Source organism: Notamacropus eugenii, chromosome 5 (assembly GCF_028372415.1).
Source record: "Notamacropus eugenii isolate mMacEug1 chromosome 5, mMacEug1.pri_v2, whole genome shotgun sequence".
Lineage (NCBI taxonomy): Eukaryota > Metazoa > Chordata > Mammalia > Diprotodontia > Macropodidae > Notamacropus > Notamacropus eugenii.
This window is the reverse complement of record NC_092876.1, coordinates 257577613-257605437: the sequence shown is the minus strand read 5'-3', so window position 1 is coordinate 257605437 and position 27825 is coordinate 257577613. Positions and strand designations below refer to the sequence as shown.

The following is a 27825-nucleotide window of genomic DNA, read 5'->3' as shown; positions in this document are numbered from 1 at the left end:
AGCCCCCCCCAGCTTTGAAAACCAGATGTTGGTCCTTCCCTCAGACATTTGACTCTGTCTGTTGATCTGTGATGCATGCATCACAGACATGTCTGACATGCATGTCAGACAGTAGGCAGCCATGTCTGTTGATTTTGATTTCTCTGTATTTTAGTTCAGGGTGCTGACTTTTCCCCCCTGAACTTAGTGAATGATACATATACTTGATTAAAGTGATTGTTGACCTCTCAAAAGTTTCTTTCCTTTTAGAAAAGCAGATTAAAGAACCTGTACAACAGGCACTCCGGTGTATGTCAGGGTTCTTGTTTTTACAAGTGGCCTCACCCCAGTAAACCACTTCTGTAGAGGTGCTAAACCAGGTTGATTGTAAACCATTATGGGGGTGTCTACCCCAAGCATGTGAAGACTTCCCCTAATGGAATGGTAGATGAGAATATTTTGTTCCAATGGCCATGAAGGCACCTAAGGCAGGTTCCATGGAGCTGCATCTTGGGGCCATGGCCAGTCATGTTGACTTTTGTCCTGCCATTGGACTTTGATAACGCTGGAAGGAGGGTGAGGCTGATGACTTGCAACTCTGCCTTATTTAAATCTAATTTATGCACGAGTCAAGACATCTCCACAGAATTCTCTTTGAAAATGAAGGACAAACAACAACATAAGTAAGTTATTAAATCCATGAGAACTGATGAGATCACCAAATGAGGTGATAGAGAAGAAGAGAAAAAGGCATGGGACAGAATCTTGAGTGACACCTACAGTTAGAGGGCATGTTCTGTAGGAGGATCCAGCATAGGAGATAGAGAAGGAGGGTTCAAATAGGTAAGAGGAGAACCAGGAGAGAATAGTGTCCTGAAAACGTAGAGAGTATCAAGGAGGAGAGTATCAACAATGTCAAAGGCTGTTTGTGGAGAGTGCACAGTCGTATTCCATTATTTTCATTGTACCACATTTTGTTTAGCTGTTTCCCAGTTGATGAGCATCTGCTTTGTTACCAATTCTTTGCTGTCACAAAAAGTGCTGCTATGAATATTTTGGTATGTATGGAGACTTTCTTCTTATCAATGGCCTTCTTGGATTAAAAGCCCAGTAATGGAATCTTGGAGAACAAGACCAGTAGGATGCTGTAGCTGTTGCCCTTCTTTGCTGACTTCCTCCCTTTCCCAGTGGTACCCTGAGTCCCCTTCCCTCATCCTTGGTTCCCCTTCTCTCCTTGCCCACTCTGCTGCCTCGGGTCTTTCCTCTTCCTCTCCCTTCTTCCTCTGGGTCAGATAGTATGGACAGTTTAGTTCTTTCATTTGCATTATTCTAAATTGTTTTCCAAAATGGCTGTGCCATTCATAGCTCCATCAATAATGCACTAATAATGGTAATAACAACACTAAGAATAGTAGCAATAGTAGCATTTATATAGTGCCTACTGTGTGCTAAGCGCTCTATAAATGTCATCTCATTTGGTCCTTGCAGCAATCCTAGGGGGCAGAATGGTTAAGTGCTTTGCCTGAGTCTGCACAGCCAGTGCATGTCCAAGGTTGGATTGGAATGCCAGCGCTCTGCTCAGTGTGCCACCTAGCGTTCTCTGATAACACATGCAGGACCCCTCCTGCATTGACTGCTGCCACCTTCTTGTCATTCTTGCCAGTTTGCAGGGGGTGAGGTGAAGCCTGAGGGCTGTTTTCATTTACATTTCTCATCTTAGCGATTTGGAACATTCTTGTAAATGAATTGTTAATAGTTTTCAGTTATTCTTTAATGAATTGTTTGTTCATATCCTTGACCACTTGTCTTTTGGGGAATGGTTATTGTGTGTGTGATGTGTGTATATATTATATATACACACGTACACCTGTGTGTATTCATACCCACATATATGTGTATTAATTTCTCTCTCTTTTAATTGTTTGTATGTCTTGGATATCAAATCCTGATGAGAGAAATTTGAAACAGATTTTCCCCTTCTTATCCCGAATGCATTAATTTTTTCTGCAAAAGCTTTCCAATTTCAAGTAACCATAGTTATCTCTTTTATCTTATAATTCCCTCTGTCCTTTATATAAGAGGTTTGTGATCTGCTTTTCTTCTGATTTTTATAGTATTTTTTAATAGTGTGATCTTTAACAGGTCATGTATTCGTTTAGAATATTGTGAATATGATATAAGATATTGGTCTAAATCAATTTCTGCCACATTGTTTTACAGTTTTCCCAGTAGTTTTTTTTAAAATCAGATAAAGAGTTCTTTCCTAAGTACTTTATGTTTTCTAGTTTTTCACACACTGGATCACTGAGTTCTGTTATTTCTGATTCTCCTTTGTCCAGTCTGTTCCATTGTTCTACCTAATTTTTAACCAATACCAGATAGTTTTGGTGAATGATGCATCAAATATAATTTGAACTCTAGCGATTGTATTTCTCTTTTATCCTGACCTCTTTTCATCATTTCCCTAGATATTTTTGCTCTTTTCTTTTTCCAAATAAATTTTATTATTTTATCAAGTTCTATAAAGTATCCCTTTGATAGACATGTGGCATTCAATTATAAATTAGCTGTGGTAGAATTGGAATTTTTATTATATTGGTAAGCCTCTAATCTCTTTCAGTGGAGTTCGGCTAGAAATGGTCTTAGAATAATCCCTGTTGTTTTATATTTAATGTTCTGCTGGCTATTGTTCGGGTGGATAAAATAATTGTTTTTTGTGACTGAATAAGTATAGATTCACAGAAAGCATTCTCACTGCAATTCAAGTAACATGATAGTAGGGTGATGTATACTTCATCTTATTTCTACATGATTTTGATCTCTTCTTTCAGATCTCTATACTTTGAAAGCATAACATTCTATGTAGCTTGGAAATTCCATGAATATTTATTTGAATAGTGACATCAATTAAAAATGTTGTTCTTCAGGTTTTATCCATCAGTGTTATATCTGGATGATGATGATGATGATTTCTCATTGTTTCTTTATGTGACCATATGCAGTTTTCTTGTTTACCTTTTCTGAAAAATGGGATGGACCATCTCCTAAGGGCGAATGACTTCAGTGATCTGATTGGTACCTGCTCTTACTGTCCCCATTTATGGATGAGCAAACTGAAGTAGAGAAGGATTAAGTGACTTGCCCAAGATCACACAAATGGCAAGTGTTTGAGACAAAACTGAGCTCAGGTCTTCCTAATTTTAATACTCTATGCACTGTACCACCTGGCTGCTTGTGTTCTACCTAGGTAAATTATTAAAATTAGGTCTATGTTTATGACAATATCTTATCTTTTTTAAAAAATTTTTTTAAAAAATTCTAATTGCCCCTATCACTGATCTGCCCTCTCTTCTAACATCCCTCCCTTCCCTTGTCCCCATCTTCTCTTTTGTCCTGTAGGGCCAGATAACTTTCTATACCCCTTTACCTGTATTTCTTATTTCCTAGTAGTAAGAACAATACTCGACAGTTGTTCCTAAAACTTTGACTTCCAACTTCTCTTCATTCCTCCCTCCCCGCCCATTCCTTTTGGGAAGCAAGCAATTCAATATAGGCCATATCTGTGTAGTTTTGCAAATGACTTCCATAATAGTCGTGTTGTGTAAGACTAACTGTATTTCCCTCCATCCTATCCTGCCCCCCATTGCTTCTGTTCTTTCTTTTGATCCTGTCCCTCCCCAAGAGTGTTGACTTCAAATTGCTCCCTCTTCCCTCTGCCCTTCCTTCCATCATCCCCCCCCACCCTGCTTATCCCCTTCTCCTCCACTTTCCTGTATTGTAAGATAGGTTTTCATACCAAAATGAGTGTGCATTTTATTCTTTCCTTTAGTTGAATGTGATGAGAATAAGCTTCATGTTTTTCTCTTACCTCCCCTCTTTTTCCCTCCACTGAAAAGTCTTTTGCTTGCCTCTTTTATGGGAGATAATTTACCCCATTCCATTTCTCCCTTTCTCCTCCCACTATATTTCTCTCTCACTGCTTAATTTCATTTTTTAAAATTTAATTTAATTTAATTTTTTATTATTTTTTTAATGCTTAACAATCACTGCCATACAATTGAGATTTTATCCCCCCCACCCCTAACCCCCACTAACCCCCTCCCTCCCCATGACTACATACAATTCTGTATAGGTTCTACATATACTTTCCTATTGAGTACATTTTCACTATAGTCATGCTATGTAGTCAGACTAAAATAAATGGAAGAAATCATATAACAAATCAAAACATGATACACAAAAACATACACATTCACAAACATGATCTGCTACATTCTGCGAATGACTTCCATATTTCTTTCTCTGAGTGTGGAAGGCATTTTGCCTTAGAGAACCACCATTGGGATTTTTTTTTCTTTTAAGAAGTTCTTGCGTTATTACGAAATTCCAAGTCTACCAGAAAAAACTCTCGCACACTGTGGTCATTGCTGTGCACAAAATTCTCCTGGTTCTGCTCCTTTCACTCAGCATCAGGTCATATAAGTCCTTCCAGGCCTCTCTGAAGTCTTCTTGTTCATCATTTCTTATGGCACAATAGTACTCCATTACATTCATATACCATAATTTATTCAGCCATTCCCCAATTGATGGATATCCCCTTGACTTCCAGTTTTTGGCAACTACAAAGAGTGCTGTTAATTTCATTTTTTAAAGATATGATCCCATCCTATTCAGTTCCCTCTGTGCTCTCTGTCTCTGTGTGTGTGTGTGTGTGTGTGTGTGTGTGTGTGTGTGTGTGTGTGTGTATAATCCCACCCACTACCTAGATACTGAAAAGTTTCAAGACTTACAAATATTGTCTTTCCATGTAGGAATGTAAACAGTTTAACTTTAGTAAGTCCCTTATGACTTCTCTTTGCTGTTTACCTTTTCATGCTTCTCTTCATTCTTGTGTTTGAAGGTCAGATTTTCTTTTCAGCTCTGGTCTTTCCATCAAGAATGCTTGAAAGTCCTCTATTTCATTGAAAGACCATTTTTTCCCCTGAAGTTTTATACTCAGTTTTGCTGGGTAGGTGATTCTTGGTTTTAGTCCTAATTCCTTTGACTTCTGGAATATCATATTCCACACCCTTTGATCCCTTAATGTAGAAGCTGCTAGATCTTGTGTTATCCTGATTGTATTTCCACAGTACTTGAATTGTTTCTTTCTAGCTGCTTGCAGTATTTTCTCCTTGACCAGGGAACTCTGGAATTTGGCCACAATATTCCTAGGAGTTTTTCTTTTTGGATCTTTTTCAGGAGGTGATTGGTGGATTCTTTCAATATTTATTTTGCCCTCTGGTTCTAGAATATCAGGGCAGTTTTCCTTGATAATTTCATGAAAGATGATGTCTAGGCTCCTTTTTTGATCATGGCTTTCAGGTAGTCCCATAATTTTTAAATTGTCTCTCCTGGATCTCTTTTCCAGGTCAGTTGTTTTTCCAATGAGATATTTCACATTATCTTCCATTTTTTCATTCTTTTGGTTATGTTTTGTGATTTCTTGGTTTTTCATAAAGTCATTAACCTCCATCTGTTCCATTCTAATTTTGAAAGAACTATTTTCTTCAGTGAGCTTTTGAACCTCCTTTTCCATTTGGCTAATTCTGCTTTTGAAAGCATTCTTCTCCTCATTGGCATTTTGAACCTCTTTTGCCAATTGAGTTAACCTATTTTTCAAGGTGTTATTTTCTTCAGTGTTTTTTTGGGTCTCCTTTAGCAATATGTTGACCTGCTTTTCATGCTTTTCTTGCATCTCTCTTATTTCTCTTCCCAGTTTTTCCTCCATCTCTCTAACTTGGTTTTCAAAATCCTTTTTGAGCTCTTCCATGGCCTGAGCCCATTGAATATTTATTTTGGATGTTTGGGATACAGAAGCCTTGACTTTTATGTCTTTCCCAGATGGTAAGCATTGTTCTTCCTCATCTGAAAGGATGGGAGAAGGTATCTGTTCACCAAGAAACCAACCTTCTATAGTCTTATTTTTTCCCCTTTTTTGGGCATTTTTCCCAACCAATTACTTGACTTTTAGGTCCTTTGTCAAGAGTAGGGTATACTCTGGGAATCTTTGAGATCTCAGTTCCTCCAAGGTGGCACAATCAAGCATGTGGACGCAGAAAGGGATTTTTATGCCCAGAATTTTAGCAGTTACCTCTCCACAGCCACCTGGCCTTAAGCACTGGGGGCTGATTTCCAGATTAAGCTGGATGGGCAGGGCCACCATTCAGTGTGTGACAAAGACCAACTCCCCCAGGGCCTCCACACAGGGCAGAGGCAAGACTTAGCTCTTCAGTGCCCCCAGGGGTTTTTACGCTCCAACAATGTAGCTTCCATATGGGCTGTGGTGCAGGCTCTGTGGCTACTGCCTGCTGCCAGAGCTAAGGGAAGGTCTTCTCCCTTCCTGGCTTGCTGATAAAACCCTGTCACTGACCTTTGGTGCCTGTGGGCGGAGGGATCTGAGGACCCGCTACTGTGACTGGAGATTCTGCCCGTGAGGTGTTCTCCCAGAGTCTCGTTGCGCCGCGCTGCCAGACCAAGGCTGGGCTGGGCTCCGCATCCGGTGCAACTGACGTTTCCGTAGGCCTTTCAGGTCACTGTGGGCTGGAAATCTCCTCCACTCTGTTCTCCACTTGTGCTGTTCCAAAATTTGTTGAGAGTCCCTCTCTATTTTATGGGCTGTGGGGAGGACCCTGCGTAAGTGTGTCTTTCTAGTCTGCCATCTTGGCTATGCCCCACTATGGCAATATCTTGACTGAATTTTAAAGGTCCTCTAAAACTTAGTTTTGATTTATAGAATTGCTTCTTTCTTTTTCATAGTTGTCAAGTTTCATTATCACCTGAGGCAATTAAAGAACAAACCAGTACTTTATTTTAGAAGAAAAAGAATTCTTAATATGCCATCTATTCATTTAACACTAAAAGCATTGAAAGGATACGTTAGACAACTATGTTGTAAAAAAAAAAAAAAAAAAGGTTTCTCAAAGAAAAGATAGTAATTATCTTGTGAAACAGCTTGCTGTTTTGCCCACTGCTTTAACGTAATTTAGGAACTCTTTCATCTCATTAGTATCTTGAACAGTCTTCATAAGCGTAGAAAGCACTTTAAGATCACTTCTCAAGGCTACACGAGATCAGAACGAGGGGATGGGGCACTCTGTGACTACTTCTGTTTCTGTGATTTTGTAGTTGAGGAAATGGAGGCAGTTAGAGGTTACGTGACTTGGCTAGCCTGTCTCAGATTTTGGATTCAAGTCTTCTTGAGTCTAGCCTAGGTTCTATCCATTACGCCACCTTGCTGCCAGTTCAGTTCACCTCTTGGTTTTTTCCTTTAATTTTCAGTCAAATAAATGATTATCTCTGGGAACAATGGCAGAAGTTAGTTTGTTCACCCCCTCCCCTCCACTTTAAATGTTACTCCATGTCTGTCTTTCTTAATTTCTGTCTCTGTCTGCTTTGATTTCATTGGTATGGGAAAGTCTTGATGTAAACTTTCCCTCCTGTCATGCAAACTGGCCACGCCTTCATAACTTATAACTCCTTCATAACCTTTAGTCTCTCCCAGATCCACTCTTGACTCTCTGGGCTTTTCCACTTTGATGTCAGCAGCTTTCTCACTACCACTCTCCCTCCTTTCCTACCCCATGTATTTTTTTTTTCTCCATTAAAATGTAAGCTCCCTGAAGGTAGGGACTGTCTTTTTTGCTTATATCTTATTGTAGGCCCACTCCATTGCCTGCCTAGCTCTAGTAAACACGTAATGAGTGCTTTATCTATCTGGATAATTGCCTGATGACCACTAGAGGCCTTAGGTGACGTCATAGAGCTAATATGAATCAGAGGCAGGATTTGAACTAAAGTGCACTTGATTCCAAGGTAGGCCTTCAACTATGCCGTGCTGTCTTTCTTATCTTCCTTTATAGTCATTCTTTCCACTGGAAATTTGCAAGCTTTCTTCGGCTTTGAGGTATAAGCTGAGGTACTTGGATATATCCTACATATATAGCTATTGAGTAGTGTAACAGTAATAGTAACTATATAGTGTATAGTATGTGTATATATATATATAGTATATATAACTATATCGTGTATAGTAACTGTATAGTGATTTCAGATTTATAGAATTTTTTTCTCTAAACCTTGTGATGTAGAAATGCATTATTGATGACTTTTAGACTAATGTAAAAGCTTCTGTCTCTAACCTCTAACCAGTTTTCTAGCATCTATACTGGTTAAAACCTTCCCCTTTATTAGCCTAGATCCTCGGTTCAGGAGCTATACTTCTAATGCCTTTAGCCGATCACCTGTATCAACTCCTAGAAGCCTCAGCCTGTCTGACACAACTGCTTGTTACCTTCTCTGTCTCAGATTGCCAGCTGAGAATAAATTGTGCAAATGGAATCTTTACAATATTTGTATAACTCTGTTGCTCTTAACTACAGGCTACAGGGACAACCAATAGGTACTTCATTTTATAAGACTTGGCAGAAAGTATATGAAATTAAGCTAAATATTGGATCTGGTTTGTGGGGGAGAAGTTTCCTACTCCTGCTTTAATAGAGAAACTTAACTTATTTTATTTAGTCATTTGAATAGCTCATTCTAACACACTAGGGAGATATGACCTTTTTAGCAAATCCAGGAAAATGAATTATGACTTTATAGGAATTTGAGAGAAGAACCGGTGAAGACCAGAGTTCTAGTCTACCACTAAGTAGATGTGTGAACTCAGATAAGTCACTCCCATAGGCCTCAATTTTCTTCTTTCCATTAAAAAGGCTTTGCAAATCTTAAAGTGCTACATAAATGCTGACACTTTTTATTATTTTTCTCTATGAAATGAGCAAATAGAATTAGATGGTCTTTGAGGGCCTTTCCAACTCCATATTTGATTTTCCAAGATTTTTTATTTTTAAAAAACACAACATTTTTTAGCTAATGTGATTAACCTCTAGCAGCAATGGATGCCTTGAATCCCATAATGAAAACAAAACAAAACTCTTGTTTTTAGAATAAGTACAAACCTATAACATTTTGGTGTCTTTTACATCCATAACTATGGAAGAACATTATTGCGCATTTGACTCGTGATCCTGTAAATGAAATGACAGATAAATCTTATAAATGATGAAAATATATTGTACCTTTGCTATCTTTTATTTCAACCATGCTACTGGAAGCACTTATTTGGATTTTTCAGAGGCGTCATGCCTCTGAAGAATAATTGTAGTATCAAAATAACTCCTGTGAATGCTGTGAGTGCTAGATTTGATTTTTTTTCATCTTCGTATTGTAATATAGGGAGTATATAAGGTGGTAGGTGAAAAAAATAAAGTTCCTGGTCTCTAAAGCCAGGGTTTGTAGGGCCTTAGAGATTCTCCCCTGCTTTTCCTATGAGGTGATATTGGGGTGGGAAAAGTGAGGGCCATAATGTATGGATCACTGATTTGTTGTAGCACCCAGCATATATTGGGAATGCATAGTCTCATGTAATCTATGATCAGTTTTTTCCCTAGGCTTTTTCTCAATGTAAGAGAACAGCAGTAGAAGGGAAAAGAAAGATCAATTTTAATTTTTAAAAATTTTTTATTTTAATTTTAATATTTCATCCACTTTTTTCAAAGATCAATGAAATGTCATTGTAGTAGGTAATCATTTCACCTATTTGAAGTCTATAATAGAAAATATTTACTTCTCTTCAACATCTATCTTGAGGGCAATATTTTTACATTTCTTAAATTCAAATAAATTCACATCTGATGTTCTCATTCCCCATGAGTATTGAACATTGACACATTATGATAAAAATTGAGAAAAGCAGTTTTTTTAACCTCAGTGTTTTTCCACCTTCCCATTTTTTTTTCTGCTTTGAAATGGCAAGTAGTGCCATCATGTGGTTTTATCTTTGTTAAAAGATCTACTAGGTTATGCCATTGGAAGGTGAAGTCTAGGGAATTTAGAAATTGAGCAATTTTAGATCTCTGTTTCAGTTAACTTTGTCACAGATTTCTGGTTAACACAATCAATTCCTGTTCTTAATTAATGAACACAAGGATCTCAAAGATTAATTAGATGATAATGGATCACACTAGACCAGGACTCAGTGCTTCTACTTTCTCTTCCTCTTCCTTGATCACTTCTTAGATCAGAAATGGAAAGGAAGAAAAGATCAAATCAGTAATGCAATGAACATTTACTAAAGTGCCTACCATGTGCCAGGCATTATGCCAAATGCTGGGGATACCAAAAGAGGCAAAAGATAGTCCCTGCTGCTGAGGAGTTTATAATCTAATGGGGGAAACAATACACAGATGATTGATGACAAACAAGGAGCAGTTTGGCCTGAAAAATCCCAGGGCTTGTGAGTGGTGTCAGAAGGGAGTAGATTGATAGGTGTTATCCATAGTTGATTTGCTCATAGTTCATGGTTCTAAGGACTGGAGAGTGGGGGCAGGGAAGGGAGATGGTTAGGGAGGTGGTTGTTGTGGAGGTGGTGGAGGATGTGGTTTGATGAGGGGAGGGAAATGATGTATGACTGTGGACTTCCCTGAAGGTAGTGTTGCAAGAGAGGCAGTTACCAGCCAGAAGCACAAGAACCTACGTCTTCAGAACATGGTCTTTGGGGTGGGCAGCAAGGTGAGATGATTGAAATACTTCAATATCGAAGATATCTGTAATTTCATCTTTGTGGATTATAAGTACCATTGCCTTTTAAAACAGAGAAGCAATGGAGGTTAAAACCAATTCAAAGAAAACTTGGCAAGAAACCAAATAAAGCAAAGCCAGCCTGAGGTTATTTAAAGATAAAAATGGGACAACAAACAAAAGAAGAATGGAAAAGAGCCACAAAGTTTGGTTTGTTTTAAATAATGAGCTGTTTTCACCGTCAAGGAAGGTAGAGCTGCCACATTTAGACTATCACACAGGAGTTCTGTTGTAGAGGAGGTAGCAATGGTAATAAAGAGAGCAAAGATGGGAAAAGCAGCCAGATTAGACCAAATGTCTTGTGCTAGAAGGTCACAGTGGTGAGTGTGTTGAGGGATCAATTCACAATATATGTGAAGGAGCATTGTACTGAATGGATGGAAAAAAATCTCATACCTTAAAAAAATCTCATACTTTAAAAAAAAAGATCCCTCAAAGAACATCTACAACTACTGACTTAAAGGCTTGCTTCTCCATCTCCATAAATTTTTTTTTCTGAGAATCATCTCCATATACATTAAGGCTGTCTTCCCCCAAAAAAGGTCAGGGTGCAGCTCAGTGGTGCAGCTGATAGAGCGTCGGCCCTTGAGTCAGGAGGAACTAAGTTCAAATTCTGCCTCAGGCATTTGACTCTTCCTATCTGTGTGACCCTGGACAAGTCACCCAACCCTGATTGCCTTCCCCCACCTCAAAAAAAGCATATCTTCCATGAGTATATTAGTGGGGAGCAGACAAGCTTTTAGAGATGGTATAACACCATTAAGCATATCTTTACTATCAGCCAACTGACTTAAAGATGTAGAGAGCTGAGGATTGTTTCTTATTTAAAAACCAAAACAAACATTCAGTAGAATAAAACTCTGCCTTTGAAGACTTGTTCCTATAAAGATTTCTCCCATCCATCCATAAAAATCACCGAAGATTCATTGAAAGATATAACAACACAGAGAAACTTGTTCATTGACCCTCTACGCACAAATATCAGGTGAGCCTTATAACAAAGTGTGTGCAACTGGAGTGTCATCATTGTGATGGGAAAGATCTGGCACAAAGGTTAAGTGGAAGAGCAAGTTCCTGTGGACGGTGAGAGCTTTCAGATAGTTAGATCAGATACAAAGAGCATCTCTGCTCTCAAAGAGAGCTCACGGTCAAATGAGGATAGCACACAAACAGCCATGTGCAGTCAAGCTATATAAAGGGGGAACTAGACAAATCAAAAGAAGGAAGACGCTAGAATTAAGGGGGAATTCTGTAGAATGTGGAGTTTTAGCTGGATTTGAAAGGAGAAGATGACTGGAGGTGATAGGGACCCAGTACAGTTTATGGAGTAGAGAGAGTGATATGGTCACACCTCTGCTTTATGAAAATCACTTGGACAGCTGAGGAGGGAACAGATGAAGAGGGATTCCGAGCAGAAGAGTATGAAGGAAGAAAACAAGCATTTATTAAATTCTTACTATGTACCGGATCCTTGCTAAGTATTTAACCAGTATCTCGTATGATTCTCATAACAATCTCAGGAGGTAGGTGTTATTATTATCCCCATTTTACAGTTGAAGAAACTGAGGTAGGCAGAGGTTAAGTGACTTGTTCAAGATCACATAGTCAGTAGGTGTCTGAGGCCAAATTTGAACTGACCTGGTCCTCTGTCCACTGAATTCCCCATCTGGCAGGGAGATCAATGAGCAGGCTACTTGAGTAGTCCTGATATGAAGTGATAAGGGCTAGTAAGAGTGCTGACAATGTTGGAGGAGAGATGCTTTGTTCCTCAACACATGTATAGGCATGAAGGCCCACAATGTGGGATCTGGGACTGACAGCAATCCCAAAGTTGGGCTTATTTTTTAGTTAACCTTAAGCATCAAAACCTAAGCATTGATATTGGTACTTTTATTAACATGAAATAATGAATATTTGCATTTTTGATTGAACACAGAAGCTTAATTTCTAGGTGCTCTTTGTACTCCTAATTGACACAGAGTGCCTACTGTTGAGTGCTTTCTGGTACCATAATAGAGCTGCTACTTCAGCCATTGCATGTTATCTTGCTTTCAGTGCTTATATTTAGGCATTTGACCTTTTGGGAAGCAAATACTGATTTTGTACAGTTGACACGCTGGTAGTTTTAGTGGCTATTGTCTTTTCACTTTAAAAAAAAGCAATTAATAATGCCTTTTTTTCTATGACCAAGTCAAGAGTGAAGTAGCACTATGATGTGGGGGGAGGGGGGTGTTTGTGTGTGTGTGTGTGTGTGTATGTGTGTCACATATCAGTTTCTGAGCTTAGTAATGGTATAGAAGGTAATAGTTTGGTAATTATATGCCTGGAAACCCTGTTGCAAGAGCTTCTCTTACATTGGTACCCATCCCAATCACGCTACAGAGATAATAGGTCTGAGTTTCACTTAGCAAATAAAATGTAGAACAGAGCATTCTGTAGAATAAAGGTCCTCGCTCCATCCTAGCTAGATTGAGGCTATAGCCCTGATGTCTGTGACCCCTCCCATCCAACTGCTGAGTAGATTACTCATGTATTATGATAAGTTATTCTCCATTTGGCATTTCAAGCTCTTCACAACCTGCCCCTTCCTAGTGATCTAGTCTTCTTACTCATCATTCTCCTCTATGCACCCAAATTCCAGCCATATTGCCCTTCTTGCTGTTCCTTCCACAAACACTTATTATTCTATTTCCATCTTTCCCTGAGTCTGGATTGTTCTCCCTTCTCACTTTTACCTTTTAGAATTCTTAGATTCATTCAGAGCTCAGCTCACCTTCTACAGGAAGCCTTTCCTGATCCCATCAGCTGCTAGTGTCCTCCTTTTTCAAAATGCCTTGTATTTATTTTGTGTGTGTGTGTGTGTGTGTATGTATATATGTATATGTTCTGCATGTATTTCTATATGTCCATGCTGCCTTCTCCATTAGGATATAAGCTCCTTGAAAGAAAGGATTGTTTCTCCTTTGTTTTTACATCTCTAAATGCTTGGTGTAGTGCCTGGCATGTAGAAGGTACTTAGTAAATACTTGCTTGATTGAATCATATGCTTCTTGGCATATTTGACTGAAAATGTCTTAAGTCAGGGGTTATTGGGGTTTGTGAACTTTTAAAAAGATATTTTTATAACTATTTCACCACATTTAATATATATTTGGATATATTCCTTTCCCATATATTTTATCTTGTGGATTTAAAAACATTATTCTTCAATTGGTTGCAGAGGTATTAAAAAAAGAATTAGTAACCAGATCTGTTCTCCTCATTTTCTTTGGCTGCACATTCTTGATTTGATTTCTTTGTTGATGAGCATCTGAGAGACAGTATGATAATGGGAGAAATCTTTGGCCTTCCCCAAGATAAGTCTACATGTACCTCTGTGAAAATGGGCCTTGGTCCTGGTGCCTTACCTTTTGTTATTTTCTGTTTTTGGGAAGGGGTTTGTAGACTCTAACCTTGTGAGTTTCAGTCAGGAGAACAAGCTTTCAGACTTCCTGGCCTCCCAGCATCCTGGCCTTAAAGCCAGTTCAGCATCAATGCCCAGAAGAGCAAAATGACCTTCAGAAGAGATTTTTGAGATCTAGCCCAAGGATTGATTAGAGGAGGACTCATGTAGCAAAAATGCCAAATTTGTACTTAATGGGGTGATTGTTGTATAGGACTGAGCATCTCCTATACATTCCAGTGATTCTGAAACATTGTAGGTCATTATCCAAACTCCATTCCCTTTCCTCCACTACTCAATTCCTTTCCATCCTTCTACCCTTCTACCCCAAACCAAATGGTACCCATCCCTTCCACTACGCCCTTGGAATGTCTTTTCCATAAACAACAAACTTCTCTTTATCCTAAATCTTTTCCTTTTTCATTCTTTACTTGCTACAGTGATTTTGTTCATGCGAAAGCTGTTCAGGTTCATGACATCAAAATTATTTATCTTTATGAACTCCTCTGTCCGTTGTTGGATTAAGAATTCTCTTCCTGGCTAGAGTTATAAAAGTACCTTTTTCCATTTCCTCCTGTATACTTTTTATTTTTATTGTGAGAGCATATTTGAAACAGTGTTGTGTATCATATAAGATGCTTGTCTCAACCTATTTCTTGGTAAACTGCTTTGCAGTTTTTCCATTAGTTCTTTTCAGAGTTCGTTTCTGAGTATTTTGTTCTTGGCTTTATTGACTACTGAACTATTAAGTTCACTTATTTATGATAATTTATCTAGTTTTGCATATTTACTTTAATGCCATTTAATGTATACCAAATAGATTTGATAATTCCTGCTTTATAGTATAGGATGAGGGCTAGAAGTTCTATTCCCACTTAATTCCTATTTTAAAAAATTATTTCCCTTGAGAATCTAAACCTTTCCCTCCTCCATATGAATTTCATTACTATTTTTTCTAATTCTATAAAGACCCTTTTGTAGTTTTGATTGGCATAACACTAAATCTGTAAGTTAATTTAGGTAATGTCATTTTTATTATATTGGAGTAGCTTGACCATCAACAATGAATATCCCTAAAATTGTACAACTTCCTTTGGTTCTGCAAAGAATGTTTTTATAGTTTTTGAGTGTCTTAGTAGGTTGATTTCCAGATGTTTTATATAATTGTGCCTGTTTTGAATTGGATTCCTTTAGTATAATTCCCTCCTGGCTTTTATTATTGCTTTCTGGAAATCTTGATGATTTTTATGGATATAGTTCATATCTTGCTATTTTACCAAAGTTGTTGTCTCAGTTTCTTTGCTGATTCTCTAAGACTTTATAATTAAGCCATCTTTTCTGCAAATACCTATGGTTTTGTTTCATTTTGCCAATGCTTATGTCTTTAATTTCTTTTCCTTGGCCTGTTACTATAACTAATATTTCTAGGAATAAATCAAATAATATTTTATTTTATAAATAGCAAAGCAAAGGCATTGTTGTCTATTCCTATATTAATGAGAAAAGTTTCCACTGTTTTTCCATTGCCAAATAATGCTAGCCTGAATGTTTAGATAAATATTTTTAGATTGTAAAGCTTTTCTATGCTATGCTTTTTTGGGAGGTTTTATCGTAAGAGAGTAGCTTTGATAATAGTTTAGCATAAGTGAATATTATATTTTCCCATGATTTATCTGAACTAATTAATATAATCATGTGCTCTTAGTTGTTTTTGTTTTAAACATGATTCATTTTAAAGCATAATAATATTTTGTTCTTTTTTTCAGGGTGTTGGTCTGTCAGTTCACGGGCAGTTCCGAGTAGCCACGGAGAAAACGCTTTTTGCTATGCCAGAAACAGCAATAGGTAAGAATTATTCTCAGTTTTGACTTCTGGTATTGTCTTCTCTTAATGTGTTTCAGATTACATGAAAATTGTTGAAATAATTGGCAGGAATTTTATGTGAGATAGCAGAAATGAAAGAAGAGTTGAAAATGAGTGAAGATAAAACCAAATTGAAAATATTTAAATGATTTCCTATAAAATACATAATTTGTGCAGACAGTAAAGTAGATTTTAATGGTATTCAGGCAAAAATATACTGCTAAAGATCTAAGACAAAATATTATTAGTAGTAAACATTGTTATAAATTAAGAGGAGGACATCTTTTCTTTGTCAGGCACAGAAGTCAGAAACAAGTAGTTGTTTCTGGTTGTTCAAATGTGCTGGGTAGTAAAGTGCTGCCACGTAAAGTGACATAAGTTGTCAGTATTCAAAGATTTAGAAAACAGTACAATAAACATAAAGTTATAATGAAGTTAATTTGATTTTTGTATAGATCAAATTACTACCCACTCTGTATAGGTTAGTAAAAATGGTACTAGACTTGAAGTTAGGAGATTTAGGTTTGAATTGCAACCAATACTTACTAACCTCAGTTTCCAAATCTGTAAAATGGGATACTAACACTTGTGCTACCTACCTCACAGTATTGTTGTGAGGAAATCACCTTGTAAACATTAAGACTTTGTTAATTTGAGTCAGTGTTACTTTAGGGCTTTGCAATATCTGAGAACCATTATTATGAACGTGTAATCAGTTGCAGCTACCTGGAAGAACTAATTAATAACTAATTAAATAACTGGTTATTTAAATGGTCCATATTCTAGACTTACTGTAGTTGGATATATCTTCAAGTATGATATTCTGTATGTTATAAGAATTAATTATCAAACTTGACTGAAGACTTATGGCTGTTGGTTCACATAATGCTCATTCATTTTGGACTAGGTGTTCTCATGAGTTCTTTTTACCTTTTGAGATTTTCATATTTGATCTCTACTATCTAACCAATGTAATAATTTCATTTGTGAATAAGTTTTGTTTGATATGAGATAAGAAAGCTTATTTTATCTTAGTTTGCTGTATTAAAAAAAAAACAAACCAATCAATGTAAATATCAGATTTTGTAACTGTTTGCAACGATCAATATCTGCCAACCTGAAAGACTCGGAGATTTTTAAGTCAGTTCATATTTATTCATGTACATTTAAAACTATCATCCAGAGGTAGCCAAAAATCATTAGAATGCTTACAAGCATGCTTATTATAAGTCCCTTTAATGAGGACATGATATTTCTATAAAGCTAATGAGCCCTGATTTATTCAGTGTATAACTAAGCACACCACAAAACAAGTGCTTACAATGATCACTAGCATAATTTGCAAGTGAACTATCTTCATTGATTGCTGGGCAATGGCCAGGAGATTTTTTTTTTAGATTGTAATTGGGTTATGGAAAATGTGAAGTATAAATACTTGGTTAAATGTGAATAAGGAAGCTACAATTAAACATTTTAACACCGATATGTAAATAATATGTAAAAATTAATGATGGAATTTCAGAATTTTTAAAACATTTATATAATACTCTAAGGTTTAAAAAGAATTTTACATATATCATCTCATTTGATCCTTATCACATCTCTGGGGAGTATATATTATAGCCCATTTTACTGAGTCAGAGGTTAAATAAATGACTTACCTTGGATTTGAAATCAGGTCTTCCTTACTTCTTGTACTCTATCCACTGTTGATACACAAACTCAGTTTTTGAATTTTCTTATTCATTCATTCATTGAGCTTGTATTCAGTAAGCACCTATTGGGTGCCACGCATTATGGTGGATGCTAAGATACAAATACAAAAGTGAATCCCTGCCCTCAAATAATTTGTATTCCACTGGGAGTAAACAGCATGAACATTAGTAAGTTAATACAAAATACACACAAATACAATATATGCAAGGTTGTTTCAGTGGAAAGTCTTAAGAAGTAGAATTGAGAAAGGAGTGCTTGGTGCAGGATATCTTGTACAAGGGCACAGAGATAAGAAATTGAATGTCCTTTCCAAGGGATAGCAAGTGGGCTACTTGGGTTATATGTGAAAGGTTAGATGGAACCAGATTGAGGACTTTAAATTCTAAACTGAGGAGTTGGAGGTCTTATTCTAGAGGCATTTGGGAGCCACTGGAGTTTCTTGAGCAGGAGAGGGACATGGTCAGGCAGATCTGTGATTAGGGAATAGACCACAGCTAACAAATTTAGAATTTGGAATTTGTGTGCCTTCTTATTTGTCTCATAAAAAATCCTGTATATGTGTGTGTGTGTTTTCATGCATGAATTGGTAGTTAAATTTAATTTCATATGTTGCATTTGTTTAATATAATTGGATTTAATTCTGTAGCTATCACACATATTTTAATCATTTCTACTTGTAGTACTGATGAAAGTATAATATTTAATCATGTAGATGAGTACTCTCATCTGTTTCATTGGAACCAATCCTACCGCTTTTCATTTTTAAAAATTTTCTTAAATTGCAGGATTTTTCCCTGATGTAGGTGGAGGTTATTTTCTACCACGGCTTCCAGGAAAAGTTGGATACCTCCTTGCACTCACGGGATTCAGATTGAAAGGTAGAGATGTACAGAAAGGAGGAATTGCTACACACTTTGTAGACTCTGACAAGGTTAGAAATTTTGTATAATTCCATTTTTCATTATGAGATAATTTGAAATTAGAGGTATGGTTTACTTTAAAAAGTTGAGTTTGTAAAACTCCAGTCATAGGAACTAAATAAAACAAAAGCTAAATTATTTTGCTCTATGGAAAAATTCCACAGGGTTCTCTAAGTGAGAATGGTATTAAGTGGCGAGTCCCCTCAGTGCTTTGAAAACCAGTCAATAAACAGACATTTATTAAGTGTCTACTGTGTCCCCAGCACACTATGACCTCTCCTTCAAGGAGGTTAAAATCTAACAGGAGGATAAAAGGGGAGAGGGAGAAGGTGCCCAGCAAGGACGTGTGGTAGAGTCCAGTCCAAGGAGCGCAGCTGGTGGGAAATAAAAAGATGGCTGGTCTGGGCACCCGCTTTAGGAGGAGTTCTTTGTGCTGCCCTCCAGCCCTGGAATCAGAGGGCAGAGGCCCTGAGGACTAACCAGGTATGAGCACCAAACTGCTGTAGTTTCACAGGATGATGAGTTTCCTGGTGGTGAGGTTTCTAGGGGCGTGACCATGACAGGTTCCAGTTCAAGGAGTACAGCTAGTCAGGGGGGAAATAATTGTTTTGAAAAAATGTGACCCCTGCATGATTTATTTGGAATGTATCTTTTGCATAAAGCCTGGCCCGCATATAATGCTCTCACTTTTATTTAAGTAATTCGGCTATTTTCCTCAGACAGAAGACATTTTCTTGTGATCCTTGCTCTTCTAACATAGTAGATTATATTTACTACTTTTGCCCTTTTAAACTACCCTCACATAGGCAAGATAGGACAGTCATTTACCACATGTCCTCCTGCCAGAGCTAATATGGTTTGTGCTTTTAATGTTGGAGCCAGATGTTATAGTACTTACAGAACAGTTAATTACAACAAAGGACATTCAGTGATTCATCCCCATGCTCTCCCCATGTTGCCAGTACACTGTACTTGTTGCTAAGTAGGAGAGGATACCAATGTATGATTACTGATGGAACTTTCTCTGTATACCTTCTACAGGAATACAAATGTTAGTCCTTTGAAGAGTCCTGGAAAAAAATGAGATTGATTCCTCATTTCATACAGATGCAATTTACAGGTTAAGTCCCATTATAATGGGATATGCAGGACCTTCAAATAGCATTGTTTAGAGGTAACTGTGTGATGATGCATACGTGACCAGAAATACCATTCTCACTTTAAAGAATTTACAAGTAAAACAGAACTGGTAGCCAGTCTTTCTGTAGCAAATTGGGAGAAAGTTGTCAGAGTAGGAAGAAAGAGGGAAATGTTTTTCTTGTCAGGTTTCTGAATTGTTTCGTGTTTTGTGCTGAGATTTTTGGCTATATTTTCTTGGTGGCTTGATTGAGGTGTATAAGATAAGGAAGAATGAAGAAAGAGAAGGGTAATTGGATTTTTTTTTTTCCAAATAAAAGAAGTATGAAGAGTTTTTCCCTTGACAGAACTCTCAGCTATCCCAATGGCCATTATGCGTACATGGTACAATTCCACTACTGGATCAAGAATTTCAAAAAAAATTTGTCCTCCTAGGGTTATGCCTTTTTAAACAAGTTACTTACCATTCAGAGCTATTTTTGTTGCCTATCACATCTCTGTAGAATAGGTTTTGTTTTTGTGAGTTTTTATCTGTAGTTTTTAATGCTTTTCAAGAATTTAAGAATTTTCAGTTTTCCTCCCAGTAATCGGTAAGGTTCTTTAGGTTAGTATTAAGTGGATTCGTATTCCATTTTAAAACTGTTTAGATTTCTCTAGTGAGGTATATTTTGTTCTCTTATTTTAAAAAAAAATCATGTTTGTTGAATTGAATATATATATTTAAAGACCACTTATTGAAGCTTATAGAATGCCTGACCTGTAGAGACAATTTTTTTTGGGATAGAATAGTTTGGAATGTCTACAGATATTGCTTTTCAAGAAAATTTCTTTCAGATAATTATAGGTATCGAATTGTTTCCTCACAGTTGATAACTGGTTTAGTTTAAATCAGTTGGCAGCTATGTTATAGTCATTGACTGTGAAAGGTAACCTGTTTAAGATTCCTGAGTCTGATGTGTCAGGTTTATAAAGCCATACCTACAGAATCATGAAGTGTTGGGGTAGAAGACATCTTACTGGTCACCCAGGGCAGTCCTCTCCTATACTTCTGTAGATTGAGGCCTGTGGCGGTCAAGTAATTTATTCAAGGTCATGGAATATCCCAGCTGATATTTAAAAGTTCTGCTGAGGAAAAGAGAAAGTTGAGAGTAATTCTGATATATTCTCTAAAGGCTCTGAGCTTTCTTTTTACTTTATTATAAGTTTTGATAGCCAATTAAAAGAATTCTCAAAAGTCAACCAAGGTTTATTATAAAGAGCCTATTTCAGATATAAAGCTATAAAGAGACATTTTAAATGATTTTTCAAAATGTCGTGTGTACCTTTGCTACATACACATGTTTATGCATATATTTATGGTATATACAATATATCTCATTTTATATAACAGATATGTATGTAAAATTACATAAGACTACATATTTTTGCGAATTACATTTCATTCTTGATTTTCAATGACATTAATATTTCAGAGATAGTTAATCCTAATTTCCTATTTACTATTGTTCACCTATTATTCCTAATACTTTAAATCATGTTTTTATGCATCCTTTCCATCCTTATCACATTGTAAAGTGCAGTTGAGCCCTTCCTTATGAAGACGTGCTGTGTGGAGATTTAAGCCTACAGATAGGACAGTCTAGCTTTGTAACGAATTTTCTGTGCTGGGATATATTGATTTATAAATGTTTAGAATAACTGGAAGGTGGTTATGGGACAGGATTAATTCCTAGTGTATCATCAGACTTTCCCCATTTGCTTTGATGGGTAGCAAGTCTTCCTGCTTCCCCATGAACACTGTAAGCAGTGACTGAAGTTTACAAATGCCCCTTGTAGCCTCAGGTGTCCAACCAGAGATATGTCAAGCAAGTGCTCGGAGATGTCAGTAAATTTTGATACTAGTAATGTGAGTGATCCTTATATTTGGAAGTGAAGTTACCACCCTTTCCTAAAAGCGTTTAAGGGAGAGGATTGAACTTGAAATGCCCACTTCTTACCTATGTACCATTCCAGGAAGAATGAATTTTTATTTGTGTTGTCTGTTGCACTCTGCATATAAATATTTCTTCAAAATGATGATAAATGTCAGTTTGGAAATAAAATTTATTTTATAAAAATGAATTATACAATTAACTTTTCAGGGGCTCATATTTAAAGGAACCTGAATCAAAGCCTTTTGTAAATTGAATAATCACTGACAGTTTTTATAAGTTAAGGCTTATATATTGGATCATCTTTATTTCTGTTTTTAAAAAATGCTATTTTTCACATTCTTTTCTTTTTAAATTTTGAATTTCAAATTCTCTCCCACTCCTCCCCCACCCATTGAGAAGGCAACCAAAATAGTAGTAATTAATTATACATGTAAAATCATGCAAAACATATTTCTATATTATCCATAATCACAAAAAAGCAAAAAAAATGAAGTGAGAAAATTATACTTCAGTTTGCACTCAGAGTTCATCAGTTCTTTCTTTGGAGGTAAATTACATTTTTTCATCATGAGTCATTTGAAATTGTCTTGGATCATTATATTAAGCAGAGTAGCTAAGTTTTTCACAATTGATCACATTACAATGTTGCTGTTACTATGCATAATGGTTTCATGGTTCTTCTCACTTCACTTTACATCAGTTCATATAGGTTTTGCCTTGTTGTTTTTTCTGAAACTACCCTCTCTGTCATTTCTTATAGTACAATAGTACATCATGACAATTATATGCCATTACTTATTCTGTCATTACCCAATTTATGAGCATCCCCTCAATCTCCTATTCTTTACCACCACAGAAGAGCTACTATAAATATTTTTGTACATGTAGGTCCTTTTCCTTTTCCTTTGTTTTTTTTTGGGGTACAGACCTAGTAGTGGTATTGTTGCATGAAAGGGTTTGTAGAGTTTTTTAGCCCTTTAGCCGTAGTTCCAAATTGTTCTCCAGAATGGTTAGATCAGTTCACAACCCCACCAACATTTATTAGTGTACCCATTTTTCCTCATCCCCTCCAGCATGTCATTTATGATTGTTATGAGGTGGCACCTCAGATTGGTTTTAATTTGCATTTCTGTAATCAATAGTGATTTAGAGCATTTTTTTCATATGACTGTAGATAGCTTGTAGAGCAGCTAAGAGGTGCATTAGACAGAGTACCAGGCCTGAATTCAGGAAGATTCATCTTCTTGAGTTCAAACCTGGCCTCAGGGATCATGAAGTGTTGGACTTGACCAAAAGGACTGAACAATGACAATGGATGTCTTTGATTTCTCCTTTTGAAAACTCTCTCTTCATGTCCTATGACCATTTATCATTTGTGGAGTGGGTCTTATGTTTTATAAATTTGACTTAATTTTATTTATAGAGAACTGTAAAATTTTTTGATATTATTTCTTTATCTTTACCTTTTAGCAAAATGTAGTTTCCCTGATTATCTCTTTTAGTTAGGTCTATTTTCGCTTTTGCTTTGTCTGAGGTAATGATTGCTCCCCCAGCCTTTTTTTATTTCAGCTGAAGCATAATAGATTTTAATCCAGTCTTTTATTTTAGCTCTCTGTGTGTTTTTCTGTTTCAAGTGTGTCTCTTGTAAACAACATATTGTTGGATTCTGGTTTCTAATCCATCCTGCTATCTCCTTCTGTTTTATGGGTAAGCTCATCCCATTTACATCCACAGTTATTGTTACTAACTGTGCATTTCCCTCCATTCTATTTTCTCCTATTTATCCTGCTCTCTTTTGTTATTCTGTCCCTCCTCAGACTGCATCTCTTACTCTGCCCTCCTTTTTATCATCCCCTTCACTATATCTTTTATCCCCATCTCCATTTGTATCCCTTTTGGGTAATCTTCCCTCTTTGAACCAATTCTAATGAGAGTGAGGTTCAGTCATTGGCTACCACCCTTTCCATGATAAAAGCACTTCTTTGCAAGCCTCTTTATGTGAAAATATTTCCCCATTCTACCTCTCCTCTATACTTCTCTCAGTGCATCCCTCTAATTTTTTTTTGAGATTGTGCCAACATAATCATCTTATACTCATGCTCTCTGTGTACTCTAACTGCCCTAATGACATTAAAGTTCTTAGGAGTGACATGTATAATATTCTGATATAGGAATGCAAACAGTTTAACTTTATTGAGTCTCATATGATTTCTCTTTCATGTTTACCTTTTTATGCTTCTCTTGAGTCTTGTGTTTGAATGTCAGATTTTCTACTCAGTTCTAGTCTTTTCATCATCGATGCTTGAAAGTCTTTTATTTTATTAAATGTCAATTTTTTCCCAAAGGATCGTCCTCAGTTTTGCTGGTAGGTTATTCTTGGTTGTAATCCTAGCTCTTTGCCTCCTGGAATATCCTCCACTTATTTTGAGCTGCTGAATCTTGTATACTTCTGATTCCACAATATTTGAATCACCTTTTTTCTGGCTGTTTGCAATATTTTCTCCTAAACTGGGAACTCTGGAATTTGACTACAATATCCCTGGGAGTAAGGAGGTGATTGGTGAATTCTTTCAGTTTCTATTTTGCCCTCCAGATTCCAGATACTGGGGCAGTTTTTCTTGATAACGTTCTTGAAATATGATGTCCAGACTTTTTTTGATTGTGGCTTCCAGGTACTTCATCAGATCTTAAATTATCTCTCCTCAATCTCTTTTCCAGGTCAGTTTTTTTTTTTAAGTTTTCAGCTATTTTTATTTAGAATTTTTATTGTAAATGTGATTATACAAAAAATTCTAAAAATGTCATTTAAGGATACACCAAAAATGTAGATGTCTGAGTTGGGCAGACCTGAGCTCAAATTTGATCCCAGGAATTTGTTAGCTCTGTGACCCTGGACCACTCACTTAACTTTTCTCAGGCTCAATGTCCTCATCAAATGGGGATAATGATAATAACCTCCTAGGGTTGTTGGGAGGATCAAATGAATTTGTATTTGTAAAATAGAAAGCTAGATTAAAAACAGAAAGCTAGATGGTGCTGTGAATAGAGCCCTGGAAGACAGAGTCAGGAAGACCTGAATTCAGATCCAGCCTCAGACCCTTACTGTGTGTTTGACCCTGGGCAAGTCACTTCACCCTGATTGTCCCAGTTTTCTCATCTGGAGAAGGAGCTGACCAAGTGCCGTCTATGCCAAGAAGACTCCAGATGGGGTCCCAAAGGATCAGACATGACTGAACGACAAAGCAAACCTTCAAGAGTTATCACCTCATGGCTATTACTGTCATTACTACTGGCTTCTCTGTTCAGTGGTGCTTCAGTTGCCTCCATGAAGAATATTGGAGAAGTATCCAAATCATGAGATGTCTGGACAACAGCAAATCCAAATCAAGACATCATCACAGATCTTACTGGATCTTTTTACTTCTTTTTTTTTTCACACTTAATAGCATTTCATTTTATTCCAATTACATGTAAAGATAGTTTTCAACATTCACTTTTATAAGATTTTGAGTTCCAAATTTTTTTTCTCCCTCTCCCCAGGATTCAAACAATCTGATATAGGCTATACATGTACACTCATATTAAATACATTTCCACATTAGTCATATTGTGAAAGAAGAATCAGAACAAACAAAAGGGGAAAACCACAAGAAAGAAAAAACAACAAAAAAAGAGAAAATAGTGTGTTTGATCTGCATTCACACTCCATACTTCTTTCTCTGGATGTGGATAGCATTTTCTATCATAAGTCTTTTGGAATTGTCTCAGATCATTGTATTGCTGGGGAAAGCTGTCTATCCAAGTTGGTCATTGTACAATGTTGCTGTTACTGTGAGCAATGTTCTGGTTCTGCTCACTTCACTCTGCATCAGTTCATGTCTTTCCAAGTTTTTCTGAAATCTACCTGCTCATCATTCCTTTTTTTTTTTCCAATTTATTTATTTAACTTTTAACATCCATTTTCACAAAATTTTGGGTTCCAAATTTTCTCCCCACTTGTCCCCTCCCCCCACCCCAAAACACTGAGCATTCTAATTGCCCCTGTCACCAGTCTGCCCTCTCTTCTATCATCTCTCCCTTCCCTTGTCCCCATCTTCTCTTTTGTCCTGTAGGGCCAGATAACTTTCTATACCCCTTTACCTGTATTTCTTATTTCCTAGTAGCTAGAACAGTACTTGACAGTCGTTCCTAAAACTTTGAGTTCCAACTTCTCTTCATCCCTCCCTCCTCACCCATTCCTTTTGGAAGGCAAGCAATTCAATATAGGCCATATCTGTGTAGTTTTGCAAATGACTTCCATAATAGTCGTGTTGTGTAAGACTAACTATATTTCCCTCCATCCTATCCTGCCCCCCATTGCTTCTATTCTCTCTTTTGATCCTGTCCCTCCCAAGCGTGTTGACTTCAAATTACTCCCTCCTCCCATTGCCCTCCCTTCCATCATCCCCCCCACCCTGCTTATTCCCTTCTCCCCCACTTTCCTGTATTGTAAGATAGGTTTTCATACCAAAATGAGTGTGCATTTTATTCCTTCCTTTTGTCGAATGTGATGAGAGTAAGCTTCATGTTTTTCTCTCACCTCCTCTCTTTTCCCCTCCACTGAAAAGTCTTTTGCTTGCCTCTTTTATGAGACATAATTTACCCCATTCCATTTCTCCCTTTCTCCTCCCAATATATTTCTCTCTCACCACTTAATTTCATTTTTTAAAGATATGATCCCATCTTATTCAATTCTCTGTGCTCTCTGTCTCTTTGTGTGTGTGTGTGTGTGTGTGTGTGTGTGTGTGTGTGTGTGTGTGTGTGTAATCCCACCCACTACCCAGATACTGAAAAGTTTCAAGAGTTACAAGTAGTGTCTTTCCATGTAGGAATGTAAACAGTTCAACTTTAGTAAGTCCCTTATGACTTCTCTTTGCTGTTTACTTTTTCATGCTTGCTTCATTCTTGTGTTTGAAAGTCAAATTTTCTTTTCAGCTCTGGTCTTTCCATCAAGAATGCTTGAAAGTCCTCTATTTCATTGAAAGACCATTTTTCCCCCTGAAGTATTATACTCAGTTTTGCTGGGTAGCTGATTCTTGGTTTTAGTCCTAGTTCCTTTGACTTCTGAAATATCATATTCCACACCCTTTGATCCCTTAATGTAGAAGCTGCTAGATCTTTTGTTATCCTGATTGTATTTCCACAATACTTGAATTGTTTCTTTCTAGCTGCTTGCAGTATTTTCTACTTGACCAGGGAACTCTGGAATTTGGCCACAATGTTCCTAGGAGTTTCTCTTTTTGGATCTTTTTCAGGAGGTGATTGGTGGATTCTTTCAATATTTATTTTGCCCTCTGGTTCTAGAATATCAGGGCAGTTTTCCTTGATAATTTCATGAAAGATGATGTCTAGGCTCCTTTTTTGATCATGGCTTTCAGGTAGTCCCATAATTTTTAAATTGTCTCTCCTGGATCTCTTTTCCAGGTCAGTTGTTTTTCCAATGAGATATTTCACATTATCTTCCATTTTTTCATTCTTTTGGTTATGTTTTGTGATTTCTTGGTTTTTCATAAAGTCATTAGCCTCCATCTGTTCCATTCTAATTTTGAAAGAACTTTTTCTTCAGTGAGCTTTTGAACCTCCTTTTCCATTTGGCTAATTCTGCTTTTGAAAGCATTCTTCTCCTCGTTGGCTTTTTGAACCTCTTTTGCCAGTTGAGTTAGCCTATTTTTCAAGGTGTTATTTTCTTCAGCATTTTTTTGGTTCTCCTTTAGCAAGGTGTTGACCTTCTTTTCATGCTTTTCTTGCATCTCTCTTATTTCTCTTCCCAGTTTTTCCTCCACCTCTCTAACTTGATTTTCAAAATCCTTTTTGATCTCTTCCATGGCCTGAGCCCATTGAATATTTATTTTGGATGTTTGGGATACAGAAACCTTGATTTCTGTGTCTTTCCCCGATGGTAACCATTGTTATTCTTCATCAGAAAGGAAGGGAGGAGATATCTGTTCACCAAGAAAGTAACCATCTGTGGTCTTATTTTTCCCCCCTTTTCTAGGCATTTTCCCAGTGGGTTACTTGACTTCTGAGTGTCCTCTCCACCCCCACCAGGCCTCCAGATCCGCCCAGCCAGCACTTAGGGGCTGAGATTCAAATGCTGCTTCCCAGCCTCAGGGCT

General features: G+C 37.0%; 1 protein-coding gene across 9 annotated transcripts in view; it reads left to right on the top strand.

Annotated features, from left to right (window-relative positions):
* Window positions 1-27825, top strand: part of HIBCH (3-hydroxyisobutyryl-CoA hydrolase) — a 150911-nt gene that overhangs the window by 76482 nt on the left and 46604 nt on the right. For all 9 annotated transcript variants that reach the window (XM_072612663.1, XM_072612667.1, XM_072612666.1 and 6 more), the window contains 2 exons: window positions 15868-15946; window positions 18466-18611. In XM_072612663.1, the coding sequence (XP_072468764.1) occupies window positions 15868-15946; window positions 18466-18611 (225 nt within the window). The remainder of the gene's footprint in view (window positions 1-15867; window positions 15947-18465; window positions 18612-27825) is intronic.